At 45.4% G+C, this 16447-nt stretch overlaps 1 protein-coding gene across 4 annotated transcripts in view; it reads left to right on the top strand.

Annotated features, from left to right (window-relative positions):
- The window catches only part of LOC139389691 (multiple C2 and transmembrane domain-containing protein 1-like), a 227384-nt gene that overhangs the window by 83263 nt on the left and 127674 nt on the right, over nt 1-16447 (top strand). For all 4 annotated transcript variants that reach the window (XM_071136580.1, XM_071136582.1, XM_071136581.1 and 1 more), the window contains exon 2: nt 6471-6588. In XM_071136580.1, coding sequence (XP_070992681.1) covers nt 6471-6588 — 118 coding nt within the window. The remainder of the gene's footprint in view (nt 1-6470; nt 6589-16447) is intronic.

Genomic DNA, 16447 nt, shown 5'->3' with positions numbered 1-16447 from the left:
CTGTAATATATATCTGTGTAAATATTCTATAATTGCAATACAAAATAGATTCCTGTAATGTTTTCATTTACTGTAAGGATGTAACTCTCACCTGTTTGCATGATGGAAAATTCGCATTACAGATGCCACTGTGGATCTTTGCAGATTGGGTTGCACCCTCAACCCTGCCTCTCTCAATGAGAGACCATGGTTCACGACATGGTCTATAAGTGTAGCCCTTATTTCATCTGAAATAACAGCTCTTTGTCTTCTTTGACTTCCTCCACGCATCCGCCCTCTCCCTGCCACCCTTCTCCCTCCACGAACCCATCTTCCTTGTTCCATTTCCAAAATGAGTCTTTCTGACCTCTACCTATATATACTGTAATATGTGTGTGTGTTCACTAACAAGTCTAAAACAAGACACCTGCTTAGCCTTTCAGCTGAAATTGCAATCAGCAGTGTTTGAAAGGCACAAGGCTGAAATCTATTCCGTTTTGAATGTGTGGTTCACAGTTTTGACAGCAGTGTGTTAGCATTTGAACAAAGTGCTGTAAATCCACAGTGTTGTGCAGGTTGTGGTTAAAGTCATGGGATAAGTGTTTAGAGTTTTGAAAACTGTGTTCAAGCAATGAAAAACGAACTAGAGTTTGGTCCACATGAACTGCTGCTGTGCAGACTGTAGTTAGAGTTTTGCACATGTGACTCCAGTTGTGTCCACTGTCGTTTAGCAATCGAAAAAAACTGTAATGTAGGCCTGTAATCTGAAGGTCACATACTGGCAGCCTGTGGACATGTCCGAGGCTGTTCAGGCATGACATGAGGGGTCTGTATTTAAGCAGCTTGTCAGAAAAGGCCTGCTCCATGTGGCAGTCAAAGGAGCAGCCCACCTCCAAAATCAGCGTCTCTCTCTGGCTTCCCCCCACAAACAACAATATCTGGCTTATTCGGTATACAAGAAAACACATTACCATTGTTGGAATCGACTAAACTTTGAACATTGAGATATTAAATAAATGACAGAGAAGAAGCCTTGAATAGGAAGAGTGAAAGAGACTGGGTTGTAAAGTCAGAAGTTAATGGTTCTCTGTGGGAAGACAGATCGCTTCGGAATGTGTTGGGTGGAAGGGAGTAGAGCAACGGTTGAGATAGGGGAGACAGATGAACATCTGTGCACTAGGGGAAGGAGGGGTTGAGGTCAGGAGGTGAGGTCAGTTCCCCTTAAGGGAGTAATCAGTGTTTAGTATCTGGTTACCTTCTTCCTGTTGACACATAAGATGTAAGGATTGGAGAGAAGGAGGAGTGTCCTAAAGTGAGACGTATATAACTGTGATGGTGAGAAATGTTTTGCTGTCTGAATACACCTCTACAGATCCTTTGGGAAGAATTAAACTTGGTTAAAAAGCTTCTCTAGTGTCCGTGAGTCATTTACTCTGAAAAATAAGAACCTAACACCATCAACTTCAAACCAGGCTCCTCTGACAATCATTTTTGTGTATCTGTGCTATTTGTGAGACCTGTCTCATCTCAGTAGCTATCGGGTCAACAAAGTGGTCATGTCTTGCAATGTACACGTCTTTGTACTGTATGAACGGCAACAGACTCCATTACGTTTAACGGAACGGATCACGGTCTGCAACTCCCTAATTGTCACATCGTCACTATTGAGCATGTTCAACAGGTGAGTCAGTCTGGTAACAGTGTGAATCCACTCGACATTCGGACCCCCCCCCCCCCCCCCCCCCCCCCACACTTTGGCTTAGGAAGATAACGTAACATGTGGTGTGTGTGTGTTTAAGCATAGCCTAGCATTGGGCCAGTAACCGAAAGGTCGCCGGTTTGAATCCCCAAGGTGGAAAGATCAGCTGTTCTGCCCTTAAACAAGGCAGTTTATCCCCAACAACTGCTCCCTGAGTACTGATAATGTCGATTAAGGCAGCTCACCTCTCTGATTCAGAGGGGTTGGGTTAAATGCTGACGACACATTTTGGTTGAATGCAATCAGTTGTGCAACTGACGAGGTATCCCCCCATTTCCTCACCACTTGAACAGTTTTGTGATTCATTTCTGTCCGAAAGTTCTGTGGGATGTGCACATTGGCAAACAGATGTTGACCCTTTTGCTAAGGCCACCTCTCTCATAGCCTCTTGCTTCATGACCGCAGGCAGGTTGAAAACCCAATGGACAAGCTCCTCAACTGGTTCCCCCTCCCACCAGAAACATTAAACTTATCTGAGCATAATTTATATAACCCTATACTGGATTCGGTGACCGCACATGGGCTGGGGCACACTGGCATAGCCATTCTAGCCACTGGACGATTGCTAGGAGGAAGTTAGCAGCACTCCACGCCTGTTTTTATGAGTGGGATTGGTTCAGGCAGCTTCTTCCCGCAGATAACTTGGAGAAAAGAGCCTTTGTACACATAAGATTTAATATCCACATTGAGCCGGAGGCAGTTGTACATCCTCAAGTGCATTGAACATTACACTATGTGATAAAGTACCAATGGCGTCTCTAAAGTCCAAAGACACACACACTCACACTGATGCAAATGAATGTCCATGGCACCTGGCTGCATTGAAACAATAAGCCATTGTGTTTATCCAAATCAGCTGCCACGTGCATCCTACACCTCGATCCTCAAAAACATTTTCACTGCAGCAATTACACTTGTCCTGTCCAACAACAACATGACACCACAGCACCTCCCCATGCTAACAAGCTCTGCAACTCAGTCCAGCTCAGTCCTAGCCATAGGCTAGGGAAGCCCAGTGGCTCATTAGGGCAGTGGCTCATTTCCATGGGACAGATTAAATGATCAGGAACAACTCCTGGGCCAGGCCCGACTCCCAGTAGATGCAGAGGGGAGAAGTGGTGACTGGTTTAGTTTGTTAGGATGTTGCTCATGCAGTAGCTGCTCTTCCAGGGGTCCAAGTGGTGAGGACAGCAGAGAGCTGAGCAGAGTACAGTGGCTGTGTGACTAGCTGAGAGGTTTGTCATGAGTGGTCTAATAATGAGGAAAGAAAGCTGCAACGCAATGAAGGAGGTGAAGGCACAGAGTGGAAATGACCTGCCACTACCATGAGGAATGACAGTCTCATACACTCAGTCCCCTCGAGGCCACAGTACCTCATAATACCTTTGTAAAGACAGTGCTGGTATGAAGAATAACCCCCTGAGTAGGAGTTGATATCCTTAGTTAATATCCGGTGAGATAATCAACTTCAAGAGCCACTTGAGGTATTTTCAGTGCACAGTGTGAGGCTGTGGGCTGAACTGAATGGAAATCCTGCGACAAGGTCTCGATAAGAAGCAGTGATACGAGTGCGAATTCACTTGTGATTGAGCTGTTGAGCTGTTCGTACGTATGGGACCACCCATATGTAAATAAACATGCACGCCTGACTGTGAGTCGCTTTTTGGATTAAAACGTCTTCCAAGTGAGTGTACAAAACACTCGGAGGACCTGCTATTTCCAGGTGAAAGCTATGATCCCTTATTGAGGTCACTTCAGTTAGTGTAGGCGAAGGGAAGGAGACGGGTTAAGGACGGATTTTTAATCCTTGAGACAAATGAGACACGCACTGTGTATCAAATCACATTTGATTTGTCGTATGCGCCGAATACAACAAATGTGAAATGCTTACTTACAAGCCCTTAACCAACAATGCAGTTTTAAGAGAAATAAGAGTCAAAGAAAAATATTTACTCAATAAACTATAGTAAAACAAAACAAAAAGCAACAATAAAATAACAATATCAAGGCGCTACACAGGGGTTACCGGTACCGAGTCAATGTGCGGGGGTACAGGTTAGTCGAGGTAATTGAGGTAACATGTACATGTACAGTAGGTAGGGGTAAAGTAACTATGCATAGATAATAAACAGCAAGTAGCATCAGCACAAAAAAAGGCGGGGGTCAATGCAAAGCCATTTGACTAGCTGTTCAGCAGTTTTATAGCTTGGGGGTAGAAGCTGGTAAGAAGCCTTTTGGACCTAGACTTGGAGCTCCTGTACAGCTTGCCGTGTGGTAGCAGAGAGAACAGTCTATGACTAGGGTGGCTTCGACAATTTTTAGGGCCTTCCTCTGACACCGCCTGTTATAAAGGTCCTGGATGGCAGGAAGCTTGGCCCCAATGATGTACTGGGTCGTATGCACTACCCTCTGTAGCACCTTGCGGTTGGAAGCCGAGTATGTGTGTCATTCAGAGGGTGAATGGGCAGGACAAAAAGTTGAAGTGCCTTTTAACGAAGTATGGTAGGTAGGCCAGGTGCACCGGTTTGTGTCAAGAACTGCAACGCTGCTGGGTTTTTCCACGCTGAGTAGTTTCCTGTGTGTATCAAGAATGGTCCACCATCCAAGGACATCCAGCCGACTTGACACAACTGTGGGAAGCATTACAGTCAACATGGGCCATGAAACGCTTTCGACACCTTGTAGAGTTCATGCCCAAACAAATTAATGATGTTCTGAGTGAAAAAAGGGGGGGATTGCAACTCAATATTAGGAAGGTGTTCCTAATATTTGGTATACTCAGTGCATGCAGATCCTCTCAAGCTCTTTCAGGTTGGATGGGGAGCGTCGCTGAACAGCTATTTGCAGGTCTCTCCAGAGATGTTCGATTGGATTCAAGTCCGGGCTCAGGTTTGACCATTCAAGGACATTCAGAGACTTGTCCTGAAGCCACTCCTGTGTTGTCTTGGCTGTGTGCCAACACCACTAAGCAAGGGGCACCACCAAGCAAGTCGCACTATGATGACCAATGAGCTCTCCAAACAGGTCAGGGACAAAGTTGTGGAGAAGTACAGATCAGGGTTGGGTTTTAAAAAAATATCAGAAACTTTGAACATCTCACGGATCACCATTAAATCCATTTTTTAAAAATGGAAAGAAAATGTCACGACAACAAACCTGCCAAGAGAGGGCCGCCCACCAAAACTCACGGACCAGCCAAGGAGGGCGTTAATCGGAGAGGCAACAAAGAGACCAAAGACAACCCTGAAGGAGCTGCAAAGCTCCACAGTGGAGATTGGAGTATCTGTCCATAGGACCACTTTAAGCTGTACACTCCACAGAACTGGGCCTTACAGAAGAGTGTCCAGAAAAAAATATGCAATCATGTTTGGTGTTCGCCAAAAGGCATGTGGGAGACTCCCCAAACATATGGAAGAAGGAACAGATGAGCCTAAAATGTTGCTTTTTGGCCATCAAGGAAAACACTATGTCTGGCGCAAACTTAACACCTCTTATCACCCGAGAACACCATCCCTACAGTGAAGCATGGTGGTGGAGCATCATGCTGTGGCGATGTTTTTCATCAGCAGGGACTGGGAAATTCTTGAGGGAAACCTGTTTCAGACTTCCAGAGATTTGAGGCTGGGACGGAGGTTCACCTTCCAGCAGGACAATGACCCTAAGCATACTGCTATAGCAACACTCGAGTGGTTTAAGGGGAAACATTTAAATGTTTTGGAATGGCCTAGTCAAAGCCCAGACTTCAATCCAATTGAGAATCTGTGGTATGATTTGTACACAAGCGCAACCCATCCAACTTGAAGGAGCTGGAGCAGTTTTGCCTTGAAGAATGGGTAAAACTCCCAGTGGCTAGATGTGCCAAGCTTATAGAGACATACCCCAAGAAACTTGCAGCTGACTTTTTTTTGGGGGGGGGGAATAGTTAATAGTTATGCAGGCTCAAGTTTTCAGTTTTTTTGTCGTGTTTCTTGTTTGTTTCACAATAAAAAATGTATAAATGCTAAAAGTATGTAGGGGAAACACTAGTGTTTGTGTAGCCTAAGCGCCTTACGTGCCAACATGACCCTAGTCAGAGAACTCTCTCTCTCTTTCTCTCTCTTTCTCTCTCTCTTGTCGCAGCCTGGATGATGCTAGCGCCAGGGCAGGCTATTCTTAGCATCTCAAACCCAGAGAGCTGAGGATACGTGACAGGGAAACCCACGCAGGGCAGGCGTCTCGAATGGAGTAGAGTGAGAGTGAGGGGGAGACTATCTCCTAGCAGACCTCCCAGCACAGTGTAGCCTTCTAATGAGTTTGCTGCACCAGGGTGAGCCCAGGGGGGAGCTGGGTCTGTTTTTAGGACATTCAGGGTCACAGTCAGGGCCTGGCTATGGGGACACAGACAGCTAGGGCCGGTTTCAGGGACACAGATTAAGCCTAAATCTGGACTAAAAATCATGGTCAATGGAGAATCTGTGGTCACTCACTGAATGTTCATACTCTGGGATACCGGCCCTCAGTGTTTCCCTTAGATGTTTAGACACACAACCATCCAGGGCTAGAGACACTAAGGTCTAGATTTTACCCAGTGATGCCAGAGAATATAGCACAATCCATTTAACACAGCACACACATGACATATCCAATGAGCGATGTCCTCCATTTCTTTGATTTTCATTGGTGAGGTCACAATGCGTGTCATAGTGGATGAGTGTTTCTGATTAACTTCTAGTTGTTGTGTGTTTCTTTGCAGGGCATCAACATCGTGGAGCCAAGTAATGCTGAGACCGCCCTTGTTACCAACCCAGGGATGTACCAGCTGGACATCATACTGAAGAAAGGACACAACCTCGCCATCAGGGACAGAGGAGGTACGAACTACTGCTAGGGTCTCTCTCTCTCTCTCTCTCTCTCTCTCTCTCTCTCTTTATCTATGGATCCTCTTTCTTTTTCTGGGTTTTCTCTTTCTCTCTATGGGTTCCACCTCTCTTTCTCTGTACATTCTCTCTCTCTCTCTCTCTCTCTCTCTCTCTCTCTCTCTCTCTCTCTCTGTGTGTGTGAAGCACTAATTCACATGAAACAAAGAAGGTGGTGGCTTTCGTCTAGTACCCTTTCCCTGTCCTCCGTTTCTCTCTGTGAACGAATAGGCTTCTCTATTACACTTCTCTCTCTATCTCTCACGTTCTCATTTCCCTCTCCTCGCTCTGTCTCTCATCTCCCCCTCTGTGAACGATTGATCTCACTTCAAACACTCCACCCCTCCCTATTTTCTCTCTCTCTCTTTCTGTCTTTGAGAGCTCTCTTCAGTTTTAAAGGTATGAGAAGAGAGGTAAGGGAGAATAGGAGTTAGTGAGAACAAATGTCATGCATTGACACATTCTCAAACTCGCAATTGATGTTTTACTTTATTGGATGCTTATGACAAATTGTTTCTCTAATTTGTAACAGACAACTTTATTACGAATGTACAATTCCATTTAATTAAATCACATTTTGTGTAGACTCAAAGTAAGAGTTCAGCTTTAGTTAACTGAATATTTTTCTCAGGGAAGGTGAGACCGATCCTTGAGTGACACCCCAGCCTCCGCTCTCTCCCCAGCCTGCCTGTGTCTCTATGCTGGAGGAGATAGCTCTGTGATTGTCTCTTTGCTAGCCAGCCTTGTTTCAGCCTTGTTTCTATGCTGCTGGTGGACAGAATTGGTCTCATTAGTAAGTGCTATGACAAGCGCTATGGCAGGCCTGCTTAGTCTTTCTCTCACTCTCTCTCGCTCTCACTTGCTCACTCTCTCTCACACCACCTACTAATTTCCCTCAGAACAGCCTCAATTCTTTGGGGCATGGACTCTACAAGGTGTTGAAAGCGTTCCACAGGGACGCTGGCCCATGTTGACGCCAATGTTTCCCACCAGTTGTGTCAAGTTGGCTGGATGTCCTTTGGGTGGTGGACCATTCTTTATTACACACGGGGAAATCACGAGCGTGAAAAACCGAGCGGCGTTGCAGTTCTTGAGAGTCGAACCACAATCCACATCTCAATTGTCTCAAGGCTTTAAAAGTATTATTTAATCCGTCTCCTCCCCTTCATCTCCACTGATTTGAAGTGGATTTAACAAGTGACATCAACAAGGGATCATAGCTTTCACCTGGACTCACCTGGTCAGTTGTGTCATGGAAAGAGTGGGTGTTCCTAATGTTTTGAACACTCACTGTAATTGCAGCCAGAGTTGAATGGGATGACTGTTAATGCAATGCTCATGATGTGTGCCAGTGGAATGCAACCGAACGCACAGAGATGTGTATGTCTGTGTGTCAAACAGATACAGTACTGAGTTGTTGTATTTCTTACAGATTCTCCAAGTCTTTTTCAGTTTTTATGGGGTTATCCTCTCCCCTTAAAGCCATAAAAGGGATACTGTAGTAAAAAGAAATAACCATTTATTGTTTTATGATCGTGCTCATACTGAACCGATAGAGGCGAAACCCTAGGTGCTCTCTTACAGCGAATCAACGACAGTCTTTCAAAGAGAAGTAGCACATTGCTGTCCTCAGAGGTGCTCCTCCCTGGGTGCCTGGCAGGCTTCAGCCCGAGCCCGGATCTATCTCAGTCCAGGCATGAATCATCCGCGTGTGTACGTGTATGCGTGCGTATCTGGGAACGGGTATGTGTCGTGTGTGTGTGTGTGTCGTGCCAGCAAGCGAGCATTGGTCTCAGAAACCAATGGGACACCCTGACAAGAGGAGAGGGATATACAGTAGGAGGCCAAAATTCTCCCTGATCCTCCCTTTTCACCCCCACATAGACTTCAGGCCTTTTTGTCGTCTGATAGACTTGCCATAGAGGAGGAAAATATATACTCCCCCAAAGTGGCTCTCTCTCTCTCTCTCATCCAGAGATGACAAGGAATCCTGTGCTGCTTGCATGGCACTGCCCAGCTTACAGCGGGCTGAGATGTCAGGCTGAACCTCTCACTCATTTTCAAAAGCAACAGCCTGGCCCACTTGGAAATGGCAGTAGAGACTCCTCCTAGCTTATGTTGCTCTCTTTCCTTACTGCGTAAAAGTCATCCAGCCATTTGTATGGGTTTATGGGCTTTGTTTGCTTGTCTGTGCAACTGGACACGCGTGTGTCCTAGTGTACATACGCGCGTGCCTGTCTGTGTATGGTCATAGATCTCCAATCCTTGACAAGTGACCAGCAACCTCTCTTTGTCACATAACTCATCAATAATACGTCATTCTCCTAGGCCTAATGCACTCACCACTGTCCAAATTGTCACTGATTGTGAGCCTTTAATGACAACCTCTGGTGAGGCACTACATGGCTGTGACCCGGGTAAGGCCCCACTGCCTGCTCTCTCCCAGAGGATTGCATTGGTTGCCACTTGGTGATGGGTGGTGGGGGGGGGGGTTACTGTCCCCAATGTCACGCACCTGTCGAGGAAAAAGACAGCCAGCTTGGTGGGGGGTGACGGGGAGTGTCAGTGGCCTAGTCACGGTCTGCTAACCAGCTTCACCTCAGATGAAAGACAACGCTACAGTACCTGCAGTGGTACAGTAAACTAGATCACCATCTCTCTGTCTGTCTGCTTGAGTGTGTTCTATAGAGATGCTAGATGAAGGTAGGTTGGACACAAATGATGCGTAGACCGGACAAGTAATGGGAGTGGGGCGTCAGAATTCTTGCTGTCGAAATGTTTTGATTAAACCATTTGAGTGAGTGTGTTTTTCCTGTTCTTTATAAGACTATTTCTGTAGTGAAGGCTTGGTTTCTGGATGCGGTCGGGGTGTGTGTGGATTTGTGTCAGAGGCTTGGGTTCAGGTGGCATGTGATTGGAGAGGCTGTAGTCCCTGGATGTACTTTTCGAGGTTTATATGCAGGGTCAGGCTTGCATTCTGGTTATGTGTGTGTGTGTGTGTGTGTGTATATACAGTACGTGCCTGCGTGTGTATGTGGGTGCCTCCGTGTTGTGCTTGTGTGTCTGTATGTATGCACCTGCATATATTTCTTTCTTTCTTTGTGTGTGTGTGTGTGTGTGTCTGTGTGTGTGTGTCTGTGTGTGTGTGTCTGTGTCTGTGTCTGTGTCTGTGTGTGTGTCCTGGGGAAAGGAACTTGCTGGGGAAATCCCCCACTCAGGGACAGTTGAGAGAGGAGATGCTCTAAGTGCTTTGATAAAAATACAGAAGCCTCCACACAGGCTTTTTATTTGTATTTGAATGTATTGTATTGTTTTTGGTCAACGATGATGCTTTTGGGTGATTTTGATGTGTGCGTGGGGTTTCTGTCTGGCTGGAAGATCCCAATGCAGCCAGGTTTCAGCCCCCTGGCAGGTGTTTGGCTAAAACGTCCTGTTACTCGGTCAAGTTCATGATGCCGTTGACCTTAGCAAGGGCCCCAGGACCAGCGGAAGCAGAATAGCCCCATAACATCAAAGATCCACCACCATATTTTACAGTAGGTGTGAGGTTACTTTTCTGCATATGCATTGTTCTTTCGAAGGCCAAACCCAGCGTGTGCGTGGCCAAAGACCTCTATTTTCGTGTTATATGAGCATATCAACGGTTTCAATCCAAGTGCGAATAAATACCGTTTTGCGAGCTCAAGGCGATGCTATGGCCAGACAGTAAACATGCATCGTGAGAGAGTTGTTGAACTTTGCCTCCTTCCCATCGCGCTTCATTGAATCTTCCACTCTCGTTTGCTCTTCTGCCGTGTCGTTACCCTCAATGGAGGCATTACCCTTTTCAAATAACCAGCTGTGTCATTGCATATTTCTTCAAATGTTCTTCAATATCTCTTTATTTGTCATCACCTTGCAATATTATCGCCTTGATAGATGATTTGGTTTCTGTATTTGTTCAATGTCATTGCATCATGTCATGTTTCTAACCCAGGCACAATATGTTTTATTTAACCTTCTTTAACTTGGCAAGTCAGTTAAGAACAAATTCTTATTTACAATGACGGCCTAGGAACAGTGGGTTAACTGCCTTGTTCAGGGGCAGAACGACAGATTTTGACCGTTGTCAGCGCAGGGATTCGATCCAGCAACCTTTCGGTTACTAGGCTACCTGCCACTCTTACAAATATGCAGGAGCTAGCACACAAATATATGATACTTCTCTGCAATTGTGTGGATTTTGTTTGTTGATACTTTATCGATGGGGACTGTTAACCACACAGGTCTCGATTATTTGCGCTCTACCCTGCCAATACCCTCATCCCTATATCCATCCAATTCCCAATCTCTCCATCCCTGAGGCTGATCAATAAGGAGGTGATTTGTGAGGTGGAGGAGAACAGGTGGGAAAAAGACGGCGTGGTCAGTATCTCTACTCGTGAGAGTGTGTCGGAGAGAGGACCCCTCAGACCATCCATGGAAATGTCCGCCCATAGTCGTCAGTAAAAAGTCACAGGTTTGGTGTGAGTCTGTTGAGCGAAGAGATATGTCATTCTGTGCTGTTGAGCATGTTCGAATGAGCCTAGGGTACTGTATAATGTGGTGTGAAGTGACATTACCACTCCTCACACTGACTCCATGCCAGGGCTCTGTTCCGTCACGGCTTCGGGTGTCAAGAGCAGGTGACAAAACATCTGCTCGAGGATTTTACTATTCTCATCACACCGCTAAGTCACACCAAATTACTGAAATTCGTCTTATTATCTTGACAAATTGACGGACATGTTATTACACAGTGTATTTGTTTGACTGTGCAGGGGCTTGAGTCATTGCCCATATTACGAGAGAGAGGACTCAGAGGGTGGTAAGGAGAAGTATTTAGTCTACTCATTATCATTATCATAGTGCTGATTGAATAGTGATTACTGCTCAGACAGTGTGCCAGCCGTGACTCAGCCCTCCTCCCTGCTTTAGAAAGCCGATTGACCATGATCTAATGTGTTAGATGGAGCTGGTTGAACTTGTCCTCTTGGATATATGTTTGAGCTAAGTGTATGACGAAGGGGGAGACAGAGCTTAAGGATGGGTTCCACTTTGTATATAACTTGGAGGTGAGAAATGGTGTACAGGTGGCGCATGAAGTGAAAACATGACTCTTGTGTCAGGAGGTTGCAGAATTGAAAGCACAGCCAATAGTGCACGTGCGCTTGAGAGCACGACAGGGTAATCCACACAGACAACGTCCAACCACTCTTCACAACTACACCAGTGTAAATGGTCCCCTCACTTCAGTTGTCCATCACTTTAATAGCATCTCAATGCAGTTGTAATAATAGCACTACTGATGCTATGAATCCAATAGTTACCATTTTGTGGGTATGCAGTAAGAGAAAACGGAGGACATTTTTTGGCTAGCATTAGGTACTTTCACTGAGGGATATGTCTGTGTGGGTTGGAGCACAGATGTATGTATGGATCTGGGTTGGCGTAATGATAATGAAGTGTACATTTATTTATAGGCTGGGTAGTTTGAGCCCTAAATGCTGATTGGCTGACAGCCGTGGTATATCAGACCGTACACAACGGGTATGACATGTATTTTTACTGCTCTAATTACGTTGGTAACCAGTTTATAATAGCAATAAGATACCTTGGGGGTTTGTGGTATATGGCCAATATACCCTTTTCTATATATATATATATATATATATATATATATATATATATATATATATATATATATATATATATATATATATATATACACATATATATATATACACATATATATATATATATATATATACACATATATATATATATACTTATATAAATATACAGATATATACATATATATATACACATATACAGATATATACATATATATATACACATATACAGATATATACATATATATATACACATGTGTGTGTGTGTGTGTTAATGGGGTTTTCTGATGACATAGTTCCCCTGTGGAGCGCCCAATCCATACATTCCTCTATATCGCACAGTGAAGAGGGATTGCAGGCATGGGAGACACCGCACAGCCTCGACTCAGACCTCAATCTAGCTCGTGAGCGTAGGGCTGCCGCTGCCGTTTGTTCTGGAGTGATGGGTTTCAAGACTCTGCCATTGACCAGATCTCCACTTCTTCCTTATAGCCAACGAAATGCCTCAGTGAGCTGCTGGCCCCTGCTTTCACTAAGGTCCTAAATGACACTGCCCTGACAGGTAATCTGACAGCCAGACCATAGCACGACTGCCTGGGCCTCACAGCAGGAGAGGAGTATTGGAAATGGTTGGGTACCATTTTTTTGCTGTTGTGATTTTACATGACGTTTAATTGTGAGGTTTTGTGATTTATCACACTGAACTCTCCTATTGACCTCTCTCAGACCAGAAAATTTCACAAATGTAAAAATTATTGACAAATAAACCTGCTGAGCTAGATCTCAATCGCTCAGTGTATTGGGCGGACGGACTTGGTGGCCGGGCCTGCGTGCTCACGTGGGTGGGTGAGTGCATGTCAGTGTCTTAACGGGCTTTTGAGTAGCCTACCCATCCTCACTGTATGCCCATCTTTTGTTATTTTGGGATCTGATGACATCATCAGTCTCGATGTGGAATTGTAATTACCTGGTTATGACTTCTCATTAAATTATTCACGGTCTTGTCGGCTCGTTGGCTTGTCTTGATTAACAGTGCCGTTCGTTAAAAATATTGAATACCGTTCAAAAATGTAATATCCAGATAATACCAAATGTGTCATAATGTAATTCTAATAGAAACCACTGTGGAATTCATTCATTACAAGTTCCCTCTTTAGAGAAAAATAGAGAACAGCCTCATCCCCAGCCTCATCCCCAGCCTCATCCCCAGCCTCATCCCCTCAGGTCTTCTGGGCACGAAGCCCCCGCCAGGTCTACTGTATGTCACTGAGCCAGAGCAATGGCGTCATCCCTCCTCCGGACAGACTAGCTCAAGACCTGCTCCTTGTCATCCCTGTTCCCTCTCCTGGCATTAGTCTTGGTGGCCATGGAGGGAGGGAGAAATAGTTTGTGTGTGTGTGTGTCCTTTGTCCAGTCTCTTGTGGTCAAGCCTGTGTTAAAAGCAGAACATGACGGAGGTCATAGAATCAGCTCATAAGGCCTTATAAGGCCTCATAAGGCCTTGTACTGAGTTAATAGCACAGGAGTGGTGCTACCATGCCGATCGAAGATAGAAAAGTATGGTTTCCCTATGATGCTCAGCGGCCGTTGTTGTAATGTATTTTTTTGCTAAATGGCATGTATATATATTTTGATAACAAGTGGAACGGGTGGAACCGTGAAAGGAGAAAGGCGGTGTAGAGCAGAAGGCTTGAGTTGAAATGAGCTGTAGCTGAGAGGTAGAGAGCAAGATTTCACTAGAGTTGTAAACACACAGGGTTGCAAAGCCACCGGTAATTTACCAAATTTAATTAACAGGCCATCTATGATAACTTTGGTCGTTTATACTTGAATAACTTTTAAATAATCTATTCAAATATATTCATTTGTTGTATGTGTCCATATTGTCCATGCAAAGAGTCCGGGTGGCCATTTGATTAATTGTTCAGCAGTCTTATGGCTTGGGGGTAGAAGCTGTTAATGAGCCTTTTGGTCCTAGACTTGGCACTCCGGTACCGCTTGCCATGTGGTAGCAGAGAGAACAGTATATGACTTGGGTGACTGGAGTCTTTGACAGTTTTTAGGGCCTTCCTCTGACACCGCCTAGTATAAAGGTGATCAGGCCTACCGCTCATTAACAGCTTCTACCCCCATGTCAGGAAGCTTGGCTCCAGTGATGTACTGGGCCGTATGCACTACCCTCTGCAGCACCTTATGGTCAGATGCCGAGCAGTTGCCATACCAGGCGGTGATGCAACAGGTCGGGATGCTCTCGATGGTGCAGCTGTAGAACTTTTTGAGGATCTGGGGACTTATGCCAAATCTTTTCAGTCTCCTGTGGGGGATAATATGTTGCCGTGCCCTCTTCACAACTGTCTTGGTGTGTTTGGACCATGATAGTTCGCGGTGGTGATGTGGACATCACGGAACCTGAAACTCTCGACCCGCTCCACTTCAGCCCTGTCAATGTTAATGGAGACCTGTTTGGACCTCCTTTTCCTATAGTCCCGAATTGATGTCACTTCAAACAGTGTAGATGAAGGGGAGGAGACAGGTTAAATAAGTATTTTTAAGTCTACTGTATTGTGTATGCATGCCATTCAGAGGGTGAATGGGCAAAACCAAATATTTAAGCGCCTTTGAACGGGGTAAGGTAGTAGGTGCCAGGCGCAACGGTTTGTGTCAAGAACTGCAGCGCTGCTGGGTTTTTCACTCTCAACAGTTTCCCGTGTGTATCAAGAATGGTCCACCACCCCAAAGGACAACCAGCCAACTTGACACAACTGTGGGAAGCATTGGAGTCAACATGGACCAGTATCCCTATGAAACGCTTTTGACACCTTGTAGAATCCATGCCCCGATGAATTGAGGCTGTTCTGAGAGCAAAAGGGGTGAGGGGTGCAACTCAATAATAGGAAGGTGTTCCTAATGTTGTGTACACTCAGTGTACGTTCATACATACATACATACATACATACATACATACATACAGGTAGCCTTGTGAAATGTGTTTTTATTGTTACATACGCTGGGGACGGCAGGGGCGGCAGGTAGCCTAGAGGTTAGAGCGTTGGACCAGTAACCGAAAGGTTGCAAGTTTGAATCCCTGAGCTGACAAAGTACAAATCTGTTGCTCTGTCCTTGTAGTTAGCCCACTGTTCCTAGTCTGTCATCGAAAATAAGAATTTGTTCTTAACTGACTTGCCTAGTTGAATAAAGGTTATATATATATATATATATATATATATATATATATATATATAATGGTCCTGGTTGGGATTTTCTCCTGTTTGTCTTGTGGGTTCAGCATACAATTCACACGTTATGAACAACAGAAAACCATGCTGTCATATGTGTTTCACCGGAAAATAGGTTGATGGTATATCCCAAGACCTTCAGTCTTCTGGGCTGGCAGACACTACTGTTGAGTCAGGATAGTGGTGGCGGTATGGGCCCACTCCCTCCAACTGACCTGACTCTGTTTGGAGGGACCTCAGCCAGTGATGTCAAACGTGTTGTTGACAGCTACCACTGGGTGATTTACATTTTCTCTCAGGTGTAGGACCGTAGGAGGTCCGAGGTGATGACCTCATGCTATGATACTTAACGAGGTCAACTTACTGTAAGTGAAAAGCAGATTGATGCAATTTTAATGTCTGGCAAGGGAGCCTACCTACCTGGCATGTTTTATTGCCTCTTATTCCCTCTGAAGTTGATGAGAGCGGAGACGAGTGTGTATTGGATTGCCTTTTCAGCTGCCTGCCTGCCTGGGTAGCTGGAATCCAATACAGTTTAATTGGCCACATAAATAAGCCTCAGCTTCAGGAACACATGGAGCTTGGAGCTCTGCTCGTCTCGGAGTCAACTTGATTCACCTCCTCCGTACACTCATGATTTTCACTTGGTCCGAGAGGTTTGGACGGCGACAGCCGTAGACCCTGCGCGCGTGCGCGTCCACGTGTCCCTGCGTGTAGAAGACATTCTACGTGGGCACTGTGAGGGATGATGACGTACCGAGCAGAGCTGACTGAGGAAGTTGGGCCTCTGCCCGCTTTTTCATTCCCATGCTCCATAGTGCCTGTTCCCCTGACCACCAGTCCATCTGTGTGTGAGATATAACACACACACACCAACCACCTATGACCAGCCACTTCCAGCACCATTCCAGGCAGGCACCTTCATTA

Source organism: Oncorhynchus clarkii, chromosome 30 (assembly GCF_045791955.1).
Source record: "Oncorhynchus clarkii lewisi isolate Uvic-CL-2024 chromosome 30, UVic_Ocla_1.0, whole genome shotgun sequence".
NCBI lineage: Eukaryota > Metazoa > Chordata > Actinopteri > Salmoniformes > Salmonidae > Oncorhynchus > Oncorhynchus clarkii.
Note: the sequence above shows the minus strand (reverse complement) of the source record. Positions and strands in the feature narration are given on the sequence as shown.